Below are 22,257 nucleotides of genomic sequence, written 5' to 3'. Positions count from 1 at the left end.
TTCCATGATAAAAATGCTATGGGATGGGTCATGTCTGGTTTTCAGAGACTACTCACTTGTTCCAGTGTTTTTCTTCCCTTGGTTTTGATGCAGGATGTTGAAATACCCACTGAGGTGAGATATACTTGAATAGAAATCTAGACCTTTGCATTGATCTTTTGCCTTGCCTATATGACAGACAAATGCAATTTCCAGTTTCAGCCTGCTGCAATGATGACCTTAATTTCAGCTAGTAGCAAAGAAAACCTGCATCTTCTACTTCGGTAGAAAATAAGTGCACAATCTTCCAGATACATTTTGTTGTTTAGAAGGTCCATGATCTTTAAGTCACCTTTTCTTTCTGTTTGTACAAAAAAAAAAAATAGCAATACATAACCCAAACTAATAGAAGCTGTAACTTGCAAATATTTTCAGCAGCTTTCACCTTGGGAAGACAATGGCTTTTGTCTTTTCACCCAGTTTGGGAGCTACGTACCATTTCTACAGTGTTGCATAGTCAGCACTTAAAGACTTTATCAGTACTATTTCCCCAAAAATGACGTAAGAGGGATTTTCACATATAAACATGTAAGATCACTTCCCCTCTCATTATCTCTCTTTTGTCATCTTATTCTGTTTGATTAGGGATAACATCTAAACTCAGACAGGAGAAGAAAGCCACAGATGGCTTCCCAAATCCAATTAACCCTGCATTTATAAATCCCATTGTCCACTCGTGATATCTCTAGTGCAGAATATATGAGGTTTGGTGTTGTTAAGACCAAGTATTTGAGTGTCTCCCAGTGTTTTTAATGAGATCGATAATAAACTATTTTCTATTTCTCGTTCTCAGGGACAATAAAGATTGTTGACTGAGCACTGAAGTCATATAACTTCCAGAGTAGCAGCAAGCCAAGCACTTTTGTTCAAAATGTGAACATATGATATAATTCCCTCTTAAACTCTGTAATACCTGGATATACTCTTTATTGTACCAGATTTTAATTAGGACCCCTTAATCCTGGTATCAACATAGGATGCGTTTTATGTCTTCATTAAAAATTATGTACATTTTCTCTGTCTTACAAAGTAAACCATGCTTTGAAGTAATGCTTTTCTGGGTGTAGCAGGTAGTGTCCTAGACTGAGCACTAGATAAATATTCTGAATTGCAGAAAGAATCAGTAACAGCTAATCATATTTATTATCTGGATTTGTGAATGAAAGCATTTTCTCAACATGGAGCATATGGCAATGCTCAGAAACTGCCTATTATCATATATATTAGTTTTTACTGCAAATGAAAGATCTAAAAATATGCTCATTTCTGATCTGGCTCTTGGGTTCCTTTCAATAGTTCGTTTGAGTAATGTGGCTTTATATGTTCCAGAATATCTTAGATGTGCAGGGCAAAGAAAGAAAAGCACAGACTTGGCTTCTGTAGATTTCCACTGCCAGGCAGTATCACTTTTGTCTAGAATAAAAAGGTAAAAAGAACCAAGACGAGAATTTTCCAGCTGGGAGTGCGGATCACCATGCTGGGACTATGTCTAGGTCTTACTATATCATACTGAAATGCAGCATCACAGCTTGACACACTTTTCTTTTTTTCTTCCTTTACAGTATCTTAGAATGCTTTAAATATACCCCATCTGGAGTGGTTGTCTCTGGAGTTGGTACTGGGAAGGCACTGGAGAAAGCATAATATACAACAGTGACATCATGGAAATTATAGCTCCCAGTGAAAACAAAATTATGAACTGATGGATATCAATCAAAGAAATGATTGTTGAAGAGGAAAAGAAATTAGTATTTAGGAAACCTCTAGAAAGCAAGCCACTGTAAATCCTTAGGCTACTAGATTAGAAAAGACCCAGGAGTTAACTTCTTTTTTCATGTGGAGATGTTGAGAACTATCTTTGTTCACAGTATGCATCTGAAAGGAGATGAAAAATTCTGGTGATTTTGGAGGAGCAGAGAGGCAAAATGAAATCTTACAAGGAAGGGTCACCAACCACACGGCATGGGATTTAACGTTTGGGTTTCTGTATGACATTGACAGCAGTTCAAATGTTACTCCTCATTTCAATTTCAGTGAAGGTTAGAGCAGAGCGTATTTTCAAATTAAAAGCAGCAACAGCTGTTATTTTTAGCTAAGTCCATAGATAACTTTTCAACAAAGCATCTCTCCAGATGACATTTTTGTTGGTTAATTTTTATTTTGTAGTCTATTTCCTTTTTTCTTTTTCTTTTTTTTTTTTTTTTTTCATTTTACTCATATGGAAATCAGATATCCAAGTCAAGGCAGCCAAATTCCTTTCTGAAATTCATAAAACAAACAGTGCTCTTCAATGACTTTATCTATCTCAAAATAAGCATTTGAGATAAGTCAGAGGAAACATCTTGTACAAGTACCCATTGCTTTCCATTTGCTGAACCACGTGATCAGTTCAGACTTACATATATAACTTTCAGATAACCAAAGCCAAGTGAGATAACTCCTATCTCTTCTTTAAGACTAAGACATCATATGGTTTGCCTGCTGTTATACAAGCATCTGTACGTATAGGTGCTTCAGTTCTTCAGAGGATAAACATTATAAAAGTATAATTTAAAGATATTGCTACTGTTTGTAAAATTTATTTATGGTCATACAAAAATTTTGCTATATTAAGAATGAATATGCTATTAATAAGTATCAGTGTCGGTGTCTAGCCTAGTTACATATTCTACAAACATAGCAACAGCCAGAAGATACTATAACAATCTATAAAACGTGATTAGCCATGTCTTAGAAACATTTTAGTTATCTAATAACCCTTCATTTAAGGAACCATCATAAAATGTGACTTTTTTCATTAAGCCCTCATTGAAACAAATATACTTGGTTAATTAAAATTAGAAGCAATGATAGTGAAAACTCATGCTGATTCACCCATGAGAGTGATTATGGATGTAAATATTTCCACCTTGGGGTCACTGGTACAAATCCAGCCAGATCTGTAGAGATTTCAAACTACTCCAGATTAAATGTTTGTTTATTTGTTTATCTAATGAATTATGAATCTTGGTTTTGCTCCTACTGAACAGATGTCCAAAAACCTCTCAAACCCAGCACTACAAGAGGTAACATCTGTCACTTTTGTTAGTGATCCTGTAAGGAGATAAAGAAAGCAGGACATATGTTTACACTGGACTGACTACTCCTCCCTTAGGGTCTTACTATCACCCTGCTACAGGTCAAATGTGAAGTACAGTATAAGAACAAGTCTGTAAATCCTAGGCAAAAAATTTAAAAATATTGTTTCAGCCCTTTATTTACATAGCTCTGCTTATGATAGAGCTTTTCATTTTCATATAAATATATTATTTTTTTTTTCTAAGACATATATTACTTTTTTTTTTCCAACAAAAAAGTCTTTCTTATTAACAGGTAACAGGATAACTAAGCCCTGGAATAGATCGCATTGAGCTAACCTTGTCTTTGAGGAGGGGCATGGGTTAAATTGTGTCGGTGACGTCAAGATTGGAGGCAGCCTGGGCTGCAGTGATCATGCATTGGTGGAGTTAACAGTCCTGAGGGATATGGGTCAGGTGCAGAGTAAAGTCAGGACCCTGAATTTTAGAAAAGCAAAATTCCGCTTGTTCAAGGAATTAGTCAACAGGACACCCTGGAAAACTGCCCTCAGGGACAAGGGAGCAGAACAGAGCTGGCAGATCTTTAAGGATGTTTTCCATAGACTGCAAGAGCTCTCGATCCCCAGGCGTAAGTCTGGAAAGGAAGGGAAAAAGCCAGCATGGCTGAGTCAAGATCTGCTGGTCAAACTAAAGGGGAAGAAGTAAATGCATGGGCAGTGTAAGTAGGGATTGGTATCCTAGGAAGAGTATAGGGACACTGCCCACTTGTGTAGGGATGGGGTCAGGAAGGCCAAGGCTCGACTGGAGCTGAACTTGGCAAGGGATGCAAAGAATAATAAGAAGGGCTTCTACAGGTATGTCAGCCAGAAAAGGAAGGTCAAAGAAAGTGTACCTCCTCAATGAGCAAAACCGGCAAACTGGTACCAAAGACAAGGAGAAGGTTGAGGTACTCAACAAATATTTTTGCTTCAGTCTTCACTGACAACCTCTGTTCCTACACCTCTTGAGTGGATGGACTGCAAGACAGGGGCTGGGGCAGCAAGATCCCTCCCACTGTAAGAGAAGATCCGGTTTGAGACCACTTGAAGAACCTGAACATACATAAGTCTATGGGACCTGATGAGATGCATCCCAGAGTCCTGAGGGAATTGGCTAACATTCTCCATGACATTTGAAAAGTCATGGTAGTCAGGTGAAGTCCCTGATGACTGGAAAAAAGGAAACATTGCACCCATTTTTACAAAGGGTAGAAAAGAGGACTCTGGGAACTACCGACCTGTCAGCCTCACCTCTGTGCCTGGGAAGATCATGGAGCAGATCCTCCTGGAAGCTATGCTAAGGCACATGGAGGACAGGGAGGTGATTCAAGACAGCCAGAATGGATTCACTAAGGGCAAGTTCTGCCTGACCAACCTAGTGGCCTTCTATGATGGAGTGACTGTATCAGTAGACAAGGGAAGAGCTGTGGATGTCATCTACCCAGACTTCTGTAAGTCCTTTTACAGGGTCCCCCATAACATCCTTCTCTCCAAATTGGAAAGATATGGATTTGATGGGTGGACTGTTTGGTGGTTCAGGAATTGTTTTGATGGTTGCATCCAGACAGTAGTGGTCAATGGCTCGATGTCCAGATGGAGACTGGTGATAAGTGGTGTCCCTCAGAGGTCCATATTGGGACCAGTGATGTTTAATATCTTCATCTATGACATGGACAGCAGGATCGAGTGCATCCTCAGCAAGTTTGCGATGCATCTGAAGGATGGGATGCCATCCAGAGGGACCTGGACAAGTTTGAGATGTGGGCCTGTGTGAATCTCATGAGCTCCAACAAGATCATGTGCAAGGTCCTGCACCTGGGTTGTGGCTACCCCAGGTATCAGTACAGGCTGGGGCATGTGTGATCAAGAACAGACCTGTTGAGAAGGACTTGGGGGTACTGATAGATGAAAAGTTGGACATGAGCAGGCAATGTGTGACTGCAGTCCAGAAGGCCAACCATATCCTGGGCTGCATCCAAAGCAGTATGACCAGTGGGTCGAGGGAGGGAATTCTGCCCCTCTATTCCGCTCTAGTGAGATCCCCCCTGCAGTACTGCCTTCAGTTCTGGGGTCCTCAGAACAATAAGGGTGTGGACCTGTTGGAGTGGGCCCAGAGAAGGGCCACAAAAATGGTTAGAGGTTTGGAACACCTCTCCTATGAAGAAAAGCTGAGAAAGTTGGGGCTGTTCAGCGTGGAGAAGACAAATCTCTGAAGAGACCTTAGAGCAGCCTTTCAACAATTAAAGGAGGCCTACGGGAAAGATGGGGAGGAACATTTTAGCAAGGTCTGTTGTGACAGGACAAGGGGTAATGATTTAAAATTGAAAGAGGGTAGATTTAGATGAGATATAAGAAAGAAATTTTTCACAATGAAGGTGGTGAAACACTGGACCAGGTTACCCAGAGGGGTGGTAGATGCCCCATCCCTTGAAACATTCAAGATCAGGTTGGACAGGGCTCTGAGCAACCTGATTTCCCTGAAGATGTCCCTACTCAGGGGATTGGACTAGATAATCTGTAAAGGTCCCTTCCAACCCAAACTATTTTATAATTTCTCAGGACCCCTCCTAGCCTTAATTAATTCAGAAATGGTAGCACCATAGAAAAGAAATTTCATCAGTAAAAGTGAAAAGATAAAATATTTTTGTGGGATATAAATAGAAGTATCAGCCACATCCCTTGAAATAGTTAAAAGGTCCATGGCAGATGTATGTGGACATGTTGGCAGTGGGGGAAATTTCCTGTGCTGTAGATGTACAGGGCACCACTCTCCATAGTATCAAACTAGCAATATTTTTGAGCATTGCATCCAAAACAGGCAGGGACAGAGAGCAGTGTCGTGTTATGTTATGCTAGCATGTATTAGCACACTGTAGCTTGAGGGTATGTAGCGGGTCTATATTACAAGCCACTGAAAAGGGGGGGCCTTAATGGAAATTCAGACAGATGTTGTCTTGAGCTTCAAGACTCCTGCAGTTATATCAGAAGATAACAATACATCAGACATCTGCTGACGCACAATAAATAACATAAAAGCATTTCGCCTGCAGGCTGCAAGCATCACTGATAACTGGATAGTGAAATCTTTTGGTTGAGTGTGTATCCTGTGCAAAGGATGACCAGAATTGGTTTGACAATCAGCCTGAATGACAATGAGCCAACAAAAATTGATTACAAAGTCATGGAAAATTGGAAAAAAAAAAAAACACCAAGCAAAAACCACAAAAAAACCCACTGAAAGAGGGAAGAATATTTCCTTACTCGTGCTAGATACAAACCCTACTAGACCCTGATGTGTTGCGCTGACATGGATGGCTCAGTAAGTGCCATTGTAGCTACTGAGTCAATACTGAACCAATATTACAGCAATAAAGATTATGTTTAATTATACTGGCTATAATTAAAGCACATAGAATTACAGTAGTAATTATATTTTTATACCTGATAATTTAAAGAGGGACTTGTCATTCCCCTTTCAAAAATTAGGTGCCTAGTTTAAGTGAATTGCCCTTAGCATTTGCTGGATAAAGAGAGGTATCTCCAAGGTATGATTCACCTCATGGCTCTTGGAATAACATAAATTGCCTTCTGAGAGTCTCTTTCCACTGACTACAGATGGAGTCTAGAGAACTCCTATAGAGAAAAACTTCAAGTTTGATATGTGTAAATTTAGATGAGGTAACAATCACCCTTTAATTCCTTTCCATTTCACAAGAGCATTGCCTCTTACTTCAGTGTCTGGATGAGTTCAAATGGATGTATTTAAAGGTGAGGATTTCAGTGTTCCTGGAGTTGTGTAAAAAACACTTACTGTCTCCCACAAATTGTGCTCTCCACATGGCAACACAGAGAAAGTGGATTTTGGACTTAAGACTGTAAATGAATAATTGACTGCTAAAATAATATTTGTGAAAAGGGATCCCCGGGAACAATGATGAACTTGTTCCTCAGTGAAAAGTGCTAATTAAGCGATCTGCAGTAGTTTATATGGGTGCTGGGAGGAGATGGACAAAACTATGTTAATTATCAGCAAAGGCTTGTTGTTAGCTAACATTGATGGGAGAACTTAGCCTCTCTCAGTCATTCAGGTGGGAAGATAATTTCAGGGAATCCAGAAAAAACTAGAAAAGTAATTTCAAGAGAACATCTAATTCATCTACATATCTGCTGCCGACAACTTAATATTTATTCCCTCCTGTCCACACACTCGCATTTTTACCTGGCAAATTTTCGTGCATTTCAAAGTTTAAAAAAAATAATCAAGAAAGGACAAGGGATTTTTGGTATCATGCAAACAGTAGCTTGCACAGAGACTCTTCCCATTCAAAAGCATTAGGTAATTTTAATAACTAGGGCAAATAGTATTACCACTAGTAAGGCAGATTCTCCTTTTAATAGCAACTTGTTTGGGAGCAGCAGCTGGGTTGTATAAGGATTGAAGCTGGAGTCTAATAGGGTTTAGTTACCAAGCATGGTGAGTGCATGGGACTTTTGATCCAAGCTTAAAGTGGTGGCAGAAAGAGAGAAAAGAGAAAATGTACCAGCCTAGCTGACCATTTACAATGTTTTTTGCAAGAGAAGGGACAAGTCTGTTAGGCAACAATGCATGCTGGAAGCAGAAACAGCCCAAATTTCCAATCTTTCATTTGCTTGCTTGGTTGCTGATACCAGCTGCAAGGCATAGAAGGATGGTGATGTCTTATTTCTACAGACCACAAAAAGGAATGATGGAGCTTCTGCATCGCTCCAGGAATCTTTAGTTCCCACTGGTTTTCTACAGTATCTTTTTAAACTGAAGTCCAGCTCCAGACCACTGTAGAGTTTTAGATTTCCCTTTATACTGAGTATCTAAGTGAGGTTTTATACTCATGCTGGCCATGCAGATTTACCAGACAGAGGCAAAGAACAAAGAGAAAATACTTTACCATCTTCAGAGATGATAAATCTGAATAGTGCAGGACACTTGACAAAGACAATTTCACCCACACTTGCAGGTTTCCAGCATGTAATATTATCCCACATTCCCGGGCAACCTGTAGAAGAGAAGGAGGGATAAAATACATTAGTGGTGGAAATTCATTCCTTTCTTCACACTGTTACTGGGTTTTATAGTTGGTTCTTTCTTCTGTCCTTGGAAATACACTTCTTTCGGAATAATAAACAGTATCATTTTCTAATAAGTTTTCCCTGGAATAAAATAATTTTAATTCATAAAAATAGTATAAAATATGTAGTTGCATGGCACAATAATGATCAGACTCTATCCCTACAAAAGATGACATTTCTTAGTCCCAGTCAAATCACTCCAACCTATACCAGAAATAAATTTTCCCTCGAGCATGAAACCCGCTGCCATTTAGCTATCTTTCAGTAGTGCCGAGTTAAATCTTTTTTATTTATGGATCACATCTTTGATTTAAATTCTATAAATTTCTGTTGGCTCTAATTGTTGTCAAAGTTTTGGTATTGGCACATTTTGGAATTTGACCGAGAGAGATAACTGGAAACTGAAAAACCTTTTCTGCTTTATCCTACAGCCAGTTTTGTGGATATGTGAGGGAAGCTCACCTCATCTATGTTGTTTATTTTCGTAAAAAAATATTAGGAATAGAAATGTTCTTACTTAGTAAAGAACTGTTGTAATATCATTCACTGTCTTTACTGCAGTCTTTACTCTAGAGAATACAAATTCACAATGTCAAAAGGATGATTTTGATCTCTAATAATTTCTTGCATAAGCTAAAGACAGAATCGAGCCTTTATCAACTGTTTGGATTAGACTTCAGGTAACAATCTTTGAATTAAAGATCTGAGTCTCCTGTTACGTGTATGCAGAAAGAGAAGGTGGTAAGACTGCGGATGGGACTGCCTTTCTCTTAGGATACAGGAAAAATTCAGGTCCCATGGGCTATTGTAAATGCAATAAGGGAGCCCAGCTTCTGCTTCTCTCAGATCACTGTGTCAGAGACATGACAAACTGTGATTAGCTTTCAAGAAGCATAAGCCCTCCTGTAACCCTGTAAACTACCATCTTACTAGCTCATAAACCTAGCAGACTCATCCAGTGTACAGCAAAACAGAGCAATTTCTCAAATTTCCTGCTAATGTTTAAAAAAATGAGTTAGTGAAGGAATCTCAAATGGGCATCACCTACCTCCGCAGGAAAAGAAAAAAACCTAAATCTAAATGTCTCCACTACTTATTTGCATTTGATGTTGTGATCAAGCACATAACTTTAACAACTGTTAAAAGCTGCAAGCTCCGTGATTTTCCGAGTGGTTTTCCGTCAATATGCGCCTTCTTTGACTATGTGCCAAGGAAAATAAGACCTTCAGTAAAAGCAGATAATACTCCAAAATATACTTTCAGACTGGCACAAATACAATACAAAGAGGTATGGGTGATCAGCTTGTAAAAACGCTATGGTCTTTATCAATTTTGCAGATAGTAGCAGATTTCCATCAGTGGAGAATGTATGCTCACAGGACTGGAAATAGTGTATTTTTTCCATCAGCTTCAGTGGCAAAGAATCGAGCCCTACGTTTTCTCACAAAAATGTAAGCCAGATACTACCCTGTGTGGTGGATAGGGCAGTTCTGAGTAATACAATGTTTGAAGAATTAGGTCCATGTCAAACAACACTGTTACAATGTTACAACGATGGCATATGCTAAGCAGTTGTTAATCATTCTTTCAAATTAAAGGATGCAGCATCAGATTACATAATAATTAATAATTAATACATAATAATTAATAACCATATAGAATCCTGACCCTATTAGATAAAAATCCCTCGGCTTTGCCTGACCCACTGAAACAAAAGATTAGTGCAAAAATGTTTATTAAACCGTCGCAGGAGATGGAAAAAAGGGATCCTTTACATTTCCCCCTCCTCCTCTCTTTTTTTTTCACTCCTACCCCAGGTTGTTTCCTTTGCCATATGAGGATCTCATTGTATGAGTACTGTGGATCCCTAGAACATCTCCAAAACACTCAGAAACTAGAATTTGAAAAGTTTTGCGATACAGTTAACGTACTAAAGATGGAAATCAAGATCGCATTGAATGTTATTAGATTTTATTGTCTTTGATTACTAGTATCTGCCCAAGCAGGAGGAACTGTATTTACCATGTAAATCTGAAGACATATAGTAGTAGGTTTATAGTTCACTGGTGTACGGCACTCTGTACGAAAGTAAAGGATATGTAAATATCCGTGGTAATGAGACATTTGCTTACAAAAGATGTTAGAGACAATCAAAGTGGCTAATGAGATCTTCTGAGAACCACCTGCTAGCTTTGCTTGCTTAGATTGAATGGGTTTGATAGGAATAGGGAAAGTTTTCTTATTTCTTATTATTACTTCAACATCAGTTGTCTTCCAAACACTAGGATTGCAATAGATACTGCAAACCAACCTAGAGAAATGCAAGGAAATCCTCATATTGCAGAAAAGAAAGCGTAAACATGGAATAAGTATTTCATAGCACCATGTATCAAATTCAGTTATACCAGGTGGCTGTTTTTGTGGTAATATCATGCAGAGCTAAAAAACAGGCCCATTTGAAAAGACTTATAAGTTCATTGTGCTAGAAAGCACTCATGTGCTGACATTGGAACAGAGGGAGAGAAGCACAGAATCAAGTAATTTGCCTTAGTTACTAAAATAAGTGAGTGATGGAGATATTGGAAAGAATTCACTAAGAATGTTGCCTAATTCTGCCTGGAAAAGCATATTTGAAACAAACAATTTAGAAGAGCAAAGAAATATTAAATGGAATAAAGGCCAGCGTGAACAATCCCCTTACATTTGTAAACCATGATACAGCCAGTAACTCCTGCTGGGTGAAATCTGCCCACGGAAATCAATGTGACTTGAGTGTGAAACTGCACAGCGGGGTTCTTCTTTGGCACTGACGGTATGTCTCCACTGCCATGTGATGTAGGGATGCCCAAGCTACCTTTGAAAGAGGTAGCTCAAATGTTGCAAGCAGCAAGATGCAGCTTCAAGTAGGCAAATTTTCCTCATTCTTAGCATGTTAGAACTCATTAACAACAAGAAATACTTTTAAAGAATAAGACTTCCTCTGGTCCAGAGTGAATAAAAAACTAAAAATGGTCGTCTTGCTAATGGGTGGTCCCGCTAATGGATGACCTTGAAAATAAGGCACCTTGCAGAAAGCACAAATTCTGCTTTCCCTTCCCGTGTCTGTACTGCAAACTGCAGACTGAAATTCATGTTTGGTAAACATTGTGGGATTCATCTCAGCTAACATAAATGATGTAAAGATTGTCATCTGGTCTTGGGTAAGTGCTTATGCCCTCTTTGTAGCATGGGCAGAAGAGTGCTTCATCTTATTCAGACAAATACCTCTTCTTTGATGGGATGGATGATCCTTTGGGAGCCCCTATTCCTTGTCACTGACTTTTGAGGAAAGACAAAGTGAACATTCAACTATAGGATTAGTCAGGATTGGTTTAACTTCAGATGGCTAAGACTTACTCTTTTACCCTATTCAGCTAAGCAAAGTTTCCTCTATAGTTCATGGAGAGAGACTTTCCAGATAGAGATAATCCCATTTTAAGGTGGCAGTGGCAGTGAATCACCCTGTAAATTGTACTTCTATCTCTCCACTGACTACACACAGTAGAACGAGGGTAAGAACTAGCTTAGCCTAGACCGCTGCCTATTAAAAGTCTGAAGCTTGTATTCTCTATAGGTCTATGTGGTCTTTTGGAGTAGACATGAACCAACTCTACTCTCTGGGCAAACCACAGTGGCTGCTTATAAAAAGCCACATGATCAATCCCTACATCTCTGTCTCAAGCTTCTTCTTGTAAAAGTGAGATAAAACTGATGTTTAGACAGTAAACTCCCTGTGGCTGGATCCACCTTATACTGTTCTTGTGAAATGTACTTCAAAAAACAGAGTCCTGATTTCAACTGAAGCACAACATGGATTTTATACTAATTTCATATGAAGCCCATGACATCTAAGTTTAAATTCAATATTGTCGAAGCTGAGGGTGGTGCCTCATATACCTAAAGATGGGTCTGACTTGGCAACCACTGAAAAAGAAAAGGTCTTTCACAGAAAGGTCAAATTTCATAAGAGGGAGGAAACTATGGATATTTATCAATGCAGGATCTTCTGATGCATTTTTAAAATTACACCAGGCACTAAAAACATTTTAGTTGTCCTCCTTCCATGGAGGTCCACACAAGCCTTGTTCCCATTCTTTACTTCAAATTAAGCCTCTCAGAGCAAAACAATTTCTCTCTAATCTGCTACTCCAGGCAGCTGAATGGTTCCCTTCTTATGTGAAATATCTAGACAAGCACCAAGAGAAAAAAAATAAAAAAACCCCAGAGGGAGCCATGTTGGCAGAACAGCAGTGATAAAGAGCTCTTCTGGTATTGCTTACAGTCCCTTATCTTCTTTTTCTCCTCTGTCTAGAGTTGTCTTGAGATTCTCAGTTTTGAGAGTGGCTAGGTATAAAACCAGATTTTATGCAGCCCTTTAGCTGAAGTTAACTGAGTTCATGGAATGGAGGTCACTTTAAACCCACTGAGAACAGAGCCTGTTATCTTCCACCAATTCAGAGTCACTATGTCACCAGAAATACGTATAAACTGTTATTTTTCTGTAGAATTGTGTCCTGTTTTCTCATGGTGCCTCTACCGCAATACCCTCATTACACTCTCTATACTTAAGTCTTCTGTATAGTATCCACAACATCCTCCCATGTTCTTATCATGCCTCAGTGCAAAATGCCTCCTTCTCATCTCTGTTAACTTTTTGGCAGGAAAAGGTGCAAAAGCAGAAATGTGCTTTTTGGATGGCAAGACCCTGCATACTAATTCACTGCTCGCTCATTCACTCCCCTTAATAAAATCGATAAGTCCTACCTCTCCCCCTATCCATGAAAATAATAATTTTGACATCTTTCTTGTACTCAGCACACCATTTTCACACACATATAGGAATTTGCAACTTTGAGACTAGTGCACCTCTGTCAAATGTTGCTGACTTTATTCAGTGAACTCAAAACTATTGGGTGAAGCAGGGAGTGAAAAAAGGAATGACAGGACAATGGACAAATGGATTTATGGATTCATACACAGACAAAAGGGAATATACAAGAATTTGCGTAAAACTTGTTTCCTTGGGAAATCAAGAAAAAATGTAAACACATAAATGTTATGCTTCCGTATTTTTCATGTATGGAAATAAATGCTTGAGGTGAAAACCCATCCTTTTGGCTTACAGTATTCAGTTTGATTTTCAATTTCTTCCCTCATTTATTAGTTTAAAATATCACCTTCAAGGTCATATTGCTTCCATGAGAGTAATATTAAAGGAAAACACAATGTTACAAGCCAGCATATTAAACTGAATTACGTGATGCACAATAACTTTTAAAGGGCGTACTACATATAAAACCTTTCAGAGGGAGAGATAATATGAGATAGGTGCTCTCTGTTCTTTCATAAATCCAGGTAAATACCAAAATAAATAAAGGCTTAAGCGAGGCCTGGGTATGGGACCTAGATTTTCCAAAGTAATTGACATTTCAAAGTAAAGGTATTTTACAGGAGCTCCTATTACAGAAATGGTGGTTCTGAAGGTGTTTTGAGTTAGGCAGCAAACTTACACCACTGCCAGATTCAATAGCCTCTTTTGAAAGTCCAGACCATAAGAGAGTAGAAAAGAAATATCAACTGAAATTCCAGAGTAAATTGTAAAAAGGGAAAAAAAAAAACTACAAAAGGAGAAAAACCACTAAAGGACGACATTCTGTGCTGGAAAAGAGAATACTTGATCATGTACAAGGAAAAAGAAAAATTATTCCTTCCTTAAAACATCTTATATACAAAGCAGGCATGAAAGACCGAGTATAAAGGCAAGCTGAGCAGAGAAAAATGAAAGTTTTTTTCCTTCCCAATTCTGCTCGTGATGGATTTTGGAAATATTTGAACAAAATCTATTTATTCTTTCAGCGTGTATCATCTGGACCAGCTATTACACTAAGAATTTGTTCCTCCATCCAAATTTTGCTGCTACCGCACCGAGATGCACCTTGCATTGTCTAACATGGTATTCATTCACCTTAACAGTATAAACATTATATGTGTAAATCTGAGGTAAGTTCTTCTACATTTCTTTTACAGTGCATGAAGAAAAAGACATCTCCGGAGGGCACTGCCAGAGAGTTTCTATGATAAATTATCCTCTGCAGATGTGTATTTTCTTCCAGTGATTAGAAAAAACACCGAGAGGAAGCCTAATCTTAGCTTAAACCAGTTGGAATTAGAGCAGAGGAATTCCACAAGTATAGACCAAGTGACTCAGCTAGGGCTGTATGAGAAGAAAAATAACTATGGCCAAACTTAGCAGCAGTGGGCCCTTATATTTTCCATTACCTTTCTCCAGATAACTGCTGCCCCTGCTATAATGTTATGCAACACTATATTAAGACTATTTAGAATCCGTTGTTTATGTAATGATAATTGTATAAACTCTGCTAGCATTTTCTACTGGTATGACATTATCAGTAAAGTGAGTTGTTTTATGGGATGACATTTTCTGAGATCTAATATGTACCAAGTGTAGCACTGTTTTCAAAGAACTATTAAAAATATCAGCTTGATTTATGAAAGGGAATATTGGAAAAAATTATTTGAGATATTTCACTTCTTATGTACCAAGTTAATCCTAGATTATATTAAAAAATAAAAGTAAAAGAAACAGAAACAGCAGTTCTTCTTTGATTGGAATGGTGGATTTTATAGCATAACAGTAGGAAAAGACGAGCTGAAGATAGCAGGCTTGAGCTCTCAAAAGATTAAGTGCATATGCTTTGCATTTGCTGAACATAAATTGTATATCTTAGAGCTGGGAGTTAGTCTTTTTTACCAGAGTTCAACAGAGGGGATTTCGTCCGGTTTGGATGTTCTGCATCGCTCAAGTACCTTGGTTCACCTTCTGATCACCTTAGGACTGAGCCACACAAATTACATGTTAGAACTCTATCCTTATTCCTACTGTTTTGATAGGGAAAAAAGTACATACAAATATACACACAAGTCACTATTTGACCATGATCTCAGAGGTGAAAAGAGAATGAAGACCTTCTCATTTGTGAAAAAATTCAACCATTAGAACTACTCTCTTGAAGAGGGTGGAATGTTCTTGTCTATGTCTCACGTGAAACACTTACACCTCAAAAGGAAAGGTTAATACCAAATTATTACTTTTTTCTTTGAACATTTTATACATGGCAAAGATCAGCCTTTAAATGAAAGGACCTGTTATCTATAATTAGAGAAGTATAAATCTTTTTTCTTCTTTTAAAGTTGTTAAATTCTTTACAATCACAGGATATTTATTCTAAGCTCATATTTATCACTGTTCTTGCATTGTTACCTGCCAAGAAAAGCTCATCCAAGAAAATCTCCAGAATACTTTAAGTGCTGCCAACCAATTGGCCTTAGGTGAGCTTTGGAGAGTTTTAAAGGGAAACTTCAGTTTGGCAAAATCTTTGGAACATTTGTTTGTCTAATTATATAGAAAAGTAAAAAGCCAATAATTTGGGAAATGGAGAGGTGACAGGTTTTTTTAAACTTTCTTTAAATATAATAAAAAATTGGCTATCCATCTATGAGAAGGTCACGACTTTGCTGCTCTGGAGGTAGTGAGACTCTGTGAAACTACTCAAAAAACAGGGAGATTTTATTCCAACACTGCTGGAGGACAGAATGACACTTACAAGCTGCCAGAACCTGAGCCAGTGCCAAACTCTCCAGCTGCGGATAATCTGGCATCACTCAGGACATGGGTTATGTGAGATCATGGGGTACTGCTGGAGGTAGCCTTCCCTGGAAGCAGCTGGTACCCCTCACTTCTTTTATTGCTGGTGGCAGCCGAAATGACAGTTATCGTTCTACCCCACCACCACACTGTTCTGACTCACTTCCCTCCTTTCTTAGGAAAAGAAGAGATCATGAATTTTTCTTTATCAACTCTGTCTTCCATTAATTCTTCAAGATGAGAGAGGGGGGAGAAGGAAGGTTATTCCATCAGTGCCTAGCAGGCTTTTCATACATCACAATGCTACAAATTTTAATCCTTGAATGACTGGGCTCAGACTGATTTCTTGGAAGAGCATAGTGAAAATACTGGCTAAAATTTGCAGAGTTAAGACAGACTTTGAGAAGAAAGCAATGGAATAAGAACCAGAAAGATGTGTTCCTCTTCCAGAAAGCCTTACTTTCCTTGGTTAGATCCTACCTGAATGGATCCTCCCCTTCACAGGTCCAACCTACTCATAAAAAGTGATTGACTAAGGACAACAGGGTGGAGCGCTATCAGCCGTGTCTTATCTTTTTAAATACTTCCAATTAGCAATATTAACTAAGCATACAACTGGTTGTAGTGATGAAGGAGCTGGATAGAAACAAATATATATTACATAATTACAGATAATATATATATCAAATACTACATATATTTTTTCTCCACAAGTATAACTATGTCTCACAGTGAACCCTGGCTTTCAAGTAGGGCTGTAGGTAAAGAATCTTTCCAAGCTGTATAGCTGAACAGTTCATTGCTGCTTTTACCACCCATGGAGATTAGTGATATTTGGCCCATTATGAGATTTACGGGTCTACGAAGAAGACAACTGTAAAGATCACTAGGATAACTAATTGTCATGGATAGAGAGAAGGTAGACATTTTTTCAGCATGTCTTTTTGGTGATTTGAAGTCTGCATTTGTTTGAAAATGGAGAGAGGATTTAGTTGCATGGAAGATGAGAAGAAGATTTAGTAGAAGGTCTCTTGAGCATTGAGATTTCTCAGTAATAAATTCAGGGCTTCAAATCTATTCTCTCACAACAGAAAAAAATGATAACATATTCCTTTGATTTGTTAGTTTCTAACTAACCTCACAACAGCACTGAAGTGGAACTAAAATGAGGCACAAACCTTGCAATAATCTCTGAGTATGGGGTTACTCTTCAATCTTAAAAAATCCCAAGGTAGCAGAACAGGATTTTCAATGGAACTCCTTCAGGTAAAGCCTGAGGTCAACAGTTGCTTAGCCACTAAAATTTGTCATGAATTTTGCCTTGTTTCTTTAAATGATAAATAGACCAAACAAAACAGTCAGACATTAAACAACTGAAAATAGCAAGTGATCTCAAGTCTATATGACTGATAATTTCAGAACTTATATTAAATTTTGTTACACACATATTAAGTTCTCTCAAAGGAATTTACAAATTATCGTTAATTAGGTTTCATGGTAGCTCTGGAGGAAAGAAGATTTCCTGCATTTTTTACTGGTGGAAAACAAAAAAACCAAATGAAACAAGACAAAACAAATGGTGATATTGAAAGCTAAACACTCTCCAGAGCAAGAGTTGTAACGGAGCTCAGAAGCAAGCTGTCCCTTCATATTCAGACTCCTGTCCTCCCCACTTGCTTTTCTATTGTTTATAAATAGAGTTATCTCAGTGGAAAAGGCACATCTGTAGTAGAAGATAACTTATAACAGATCTTGGGCCAAATTCTTTCCTGATGTAACCACAGTGACGCCAATATGGATACTCTTGAGAGACATTAATTCCTTGTTTACTCCTTCAAATCTTCTGAGAATGAGAAATGACTGAATTAAATAACTTAATTTCTTCCACTGTGCAAATTCCATAATCTCTCCTGGAAATTGTTCTAGTGGTGAGTCAAGCAATTCCTTATTAGAGCCCATGGGACCTTATGATCTAGTGGAGGAAAAAAAAGGAAATAAATACATTATAAAAAGCCAGTTCATACTTTGTTAAAAGGCACGTTAACACATTGCATTTCATACTCCTGAACAGGAAGCTATATTTTCTTCAAGCTTTAGGAGTAACTGAAAAAGAAATCTTGAAGCAAAGGTGTTATTCAATAACAATGTCAGAGTTTAACAAAGCCTGTCTCCTGTTTCATATTGAACTTCTGTGACTTCCTACAATGTATTCAGAGAGTAGAAAAGATAACACTGAAAATTAAATAAATCCAGCCTCACAAGGATTTGCACACTTGGGAAATTTTGGTCAGTATGAAAGAGACTAAAGGAAATTATACTACTATTCAGTAAGTTCTCAGCTACTAGATGTCTTCCTGTCAAAAGTAAAGATATATAAAGATACATAAATATATAAGCCTTGATCTGGGTAGGTTACAATCTGAAGCAAATGAAAAGTCAATGTGAGGAGTATCAATAGATGAAAAGGGAGGTAGAGTGCATGATGAACAAGGACAAAGGAGATGCTAGTGAAGCATGGAGAGGTATCATGATCATTCCCCTGCTAATGAACAGTGGATACTTTCCTTTTTTTTTTCCTACTTTTTTTTTTTCCTGGGAAGATTTTTTTTGCAGAGAGAGAAGGGGAAGAAATGGAACGGAAAGCAGAGTGGGAAGGAACTACCAGTGCCATCGTACCCAGACCAGCACTATCACCAGCAAGCAGAGGTCACATAAATTTAATCCAGAAAAAGTAAAGGTATACAAACTGCTCACGACTCCATATTGGGTAAGTTACAAAATACCAAATCTCCCAAAAGCCTATAGTAAAGTACAAAAACCCCAAACCCATGAACATCATATGAGACATAGGAAGAGGTCAGTGTTTCCAATGTTTAGATACATGAAACACATTAAGTAAAAATGCCCAGAAAACCATAGAAATTGGACACAGGAAGGCCCAATATTACAGTAGCAGTAATGCAAAATCTGAACCACTAGAGACAAGATAATTCTGCTTTGTTTGCCTTTAGATCAGAACAAGTGTGGTGGATCTGTCTTTCTTTGTTTAAAGGTTGGAAGGATAAAGGAAGAAATGGGAAGTAGTCATTAAAGAGTGCTGAGGCTGCCATCACTACTTGATGATTTATGATAGAGAACCAGTGACATACAGAGATATGCATCAAACCTCCAACACTGTTGGTTTAGTCACTACCTCCATAAAAGCCATTACAGAAGTAATTGCAGGAAGAGGTATTTTGGGAAGAATATTGGTTTTAACCATATTTGGGAAAAAACTGTCCACAGGTCCTCATTTTCCTTTTGCTTACTCCCGTAAATGAGGTATGAATTCCATCAAAGTCAATGAGTTTCTCCATGTACAGAGCTGCTGTAAGTCAGACTAATTGGTTTAGAGAATTTAAAGATGGATTAAAAAAGAAATACAAAAATTAATTAAGTATATTATTCCTTCTCCTTCTCTTCTTAGTAGAAAAGGTTAAAGACCTAGTAGGAAGAGAAATTGTTCTGTGGTGTTGCTGACAAATACGTGTGGGCAGGTAATTACACTCCCATCTGAAGTAATAAATAACTGTGCAAATTTGCATACATATAATAAACATTCTTTTACTGGTGGTATTTATTGCAATGTTGAATAATTATGGAACACCAGAAAATAAACCTAAAGGGACCTGTGGAGGTCATAGAGATTATTCTATGCACCCAGGTAACGTAAACATAACCAAAATATCTAAAAGGAAGTTTGGGAGTTCTCATGGTCTGTGACATTCTTATTAACTGGACAAAGGATGAGAAAAGTACGTTAAAGGGCACAATTCTGCATGACTGAGTTATAGATTAACGGTCCAGAAACTTCTTTATCTTTCAGTTATTCGATAATTGTCGACTTGCAAGGACTGTGACAGCATCAGTGTCACATATAAAGATGCTAACCAATGTCTTCATGATATTCTGAGAGTGAACAGATGTTGTATTACTTAGCAGACAATTAACCCCTACTGCAAAAGCCAGTTAGATGCAGAAGTTAGATATAGGTAGAGGTATGTATTTACAAAGGTGTACAGTATAGGTATATATTTACATATATCCCCACATAGATTACTCTGTCCACAGACTAACTGTTTAGGGTACACGTGGAAGACAAATTAGAAAGTGCACAAAAAATGCTCCATTTGTAACCCAAGTGAGAAATCTTATTCATGTGGACAGGAACGATCAGCTGTTGTAATCATACCATTTGAACTTTTCTTTATCAGTTCTCAATCCAGAAGAATAACTGGAAGCAAACCAGTGATTCTGGTATGTCCTGTATGAAGACAATTATGATATAGTTCTACTGACTGGGAGTACTGTACTTAATTTTGTTCTAATTTATTCAGTTATAATAACAATGGCTTCTGTTTTAAGTATTTTGCAGATTAGCAGAAAAGGGGTAGAATTATATCAGTCATTTGCCTGTATGACCAAAACCTGGAGCAGATTCAAGTACTTTCATGTCTTTGGAACAAAGACGATGTATGTTCTCGAAATGTATACAACAGTTCTTCAGCACATTTTAATTAATTTTTTGAGGTCATTATTTCTGTTTGGCTTCGCTCTTGTCACATCAGTTGGGCATACTCTTGTTGCACACTAATAATTGTTTTTCTCTTATAAAGCATTTCATTGTGCATTGACTTCTATTTCCAGTAATTTTTTTCACACAGGTCCTGATCACTAGATTTAGTCACTAAATTATGGATTATTCTAACCTTGTCTTTTGTTTTGGTTGTGATTTCTAGTTGTGTTGTTTCACTGTGCTTCCTTCGATTTGCTTTTCTGTAAAGGAAACAAACCAATCAATTCTAGCAACTGTCCGAGCATGAAATGTATGGCTTGATTATCAAAAGTGAAAGCTGCTTTGAAAAGGCAGGCATTCAGGAAGTCTGAAATGACTTTTAGGGTAACCAGAAAGGTAAGGAAAAGAATCAAACAGAAAAGCACCTCCAAGTGCTTGTCCACAAGACTCAACAATCTGTTTTGAAGGATGAAAACCACACCATCTAACTTCAGACCTGTGCCTTACCTGGCAAAGCTAGTTGAGTAGGGCTCCCACTTGGTTTACAAAAAAAACAAAAACAAAAACAAAAACAAAAAACAAAACAAAACCCAAAAACCACAAAAAAACCCCAAAACACCAAAACCAAAAAAAGCACCAGAAAATAAAATAGTCTATGTGAATTGTGGAGAAAGAGGAAATTCAGGACTGCGAAGTGAAACAGGTAGTTAACTCTTTGAGATTATGGATACTGCTTGAGTGGGACTCAGCTGCATATTAAGACACCTTAATTTAGGTGTTTTAGTATGCAAACTGAATGTAAATCTCAGTATCCATCAACTGTAGGAAGAGTCTTGGGAGACTAGCTAGCTAATTTAACCAATAAATTAGATGTCTAATATCCAATGATGCAATTGTTCCCCAAGGAGGCCATTTTCCCCTAAACAGAGAGTCCAGTACAGTTCTCTTTACCAAAACAGGTATTGAAAATGCATGTTGAATTCAGTGGGAGTTGAGGTTGCAGATTGACAGCAGCAGAATCACATCTGGAGAAGGGCGAGAGCTGTTCCTGGTGCTGACAGCAGAACCCTCCCACTGCCGGTTGGGTATTTGCTGCTCTTATTTTGGTAAAAGGTGTGTTTAGTTTAAGAATTACCAAAATCTTAAAAATGTGATTTGTTAGTTATCTTTTTAGAAAACAAGCTGGTGGTAGCTATAAATATATTATTAGCTGGGACATGAGCCTGTTCGGGTATTTCCATATGGTTTGAGGCTCAAAACCACCCATGTTAAAAGCACAAGTGCCTCTGAACTACCTGTTTACAGTACGGTGCAAGAGGCAGGTAATTACTTTGATTCCTCTGTAAATCATTTATAAGACACTATGTATTCATCAAGCTGTCAAAATCATGACTTCTCATGGCATCCAGGAGCAAAATTCAGAAATGAAAAGAGGAAGAAAGAACATTTATTTTAACTGAGATCAATCTGAAATCTTGTTGGCAAGTTTTCTAAATTCTATTCCTTTCCAACTATCTTTCAGGAATAATGCATATATTTGAAAAAATAAACAAAACCAAAAGCTGACTTAGAATTGGACGCGAACATTCAATGCTCTAGACATGAAATGAAGAAAACAGATCACATAGCAATAGAAGAGAAGGTATACTATCCTACTTCTGAAGTATCTGAAATTACCAAATTACCTTAAAATATATATTAAAGACAGGCTGGTCAAATCAGCTTTTTTTTTGTCCT

The 22,257-nt window shown here is 37.8% G+C and overlaps 1 protein-coding gene across 1 annotated transcript in view; it reads right to left on the bottom strand.

Annotated features, from left to right (window-relative positions):
- Positions 1-22,257, bottom strand: part of ADCYAP1R1 (adenylate cyclase activating polypeptide 1 (pituitary) receptor type I) — a gene marked incomplete at its 5' end in the record, with an annotated part of 83,732 nt that overhangs the window by 49,082 nt on the left and 12,393 nt on the right. The window contains one exon of the mRNA XM_009707355.1: positions 8,080-8,187. Coding sequence (XP_009705657.1) covers positions 8,080-8,187 — 108 coding nt within the window. The remainder of the gene's footprint in view (positions 1-8,079; positions 8,188-22,257) is intronic.

Source organism: Cariama cristata, unplaced genomic scaffold (assembly GCF_000690535.1).
Source record: "Cariama cristata isolate BGI_N322 unplaced genomic scaffold, ASM69053v1 scaffold2339, whole genome shotgun sequence".
NCBI classification, from domain to species: Eukaryota; Metazoa; Chordata; class Aves; order Cariamiformes; family Cariamidae; genus Cariama; species Cariama cristata.
Note: the sequence above shows the minus strand (reverse complement) of the source record. Positions and strands in the feature narration are given on the sequence as shown.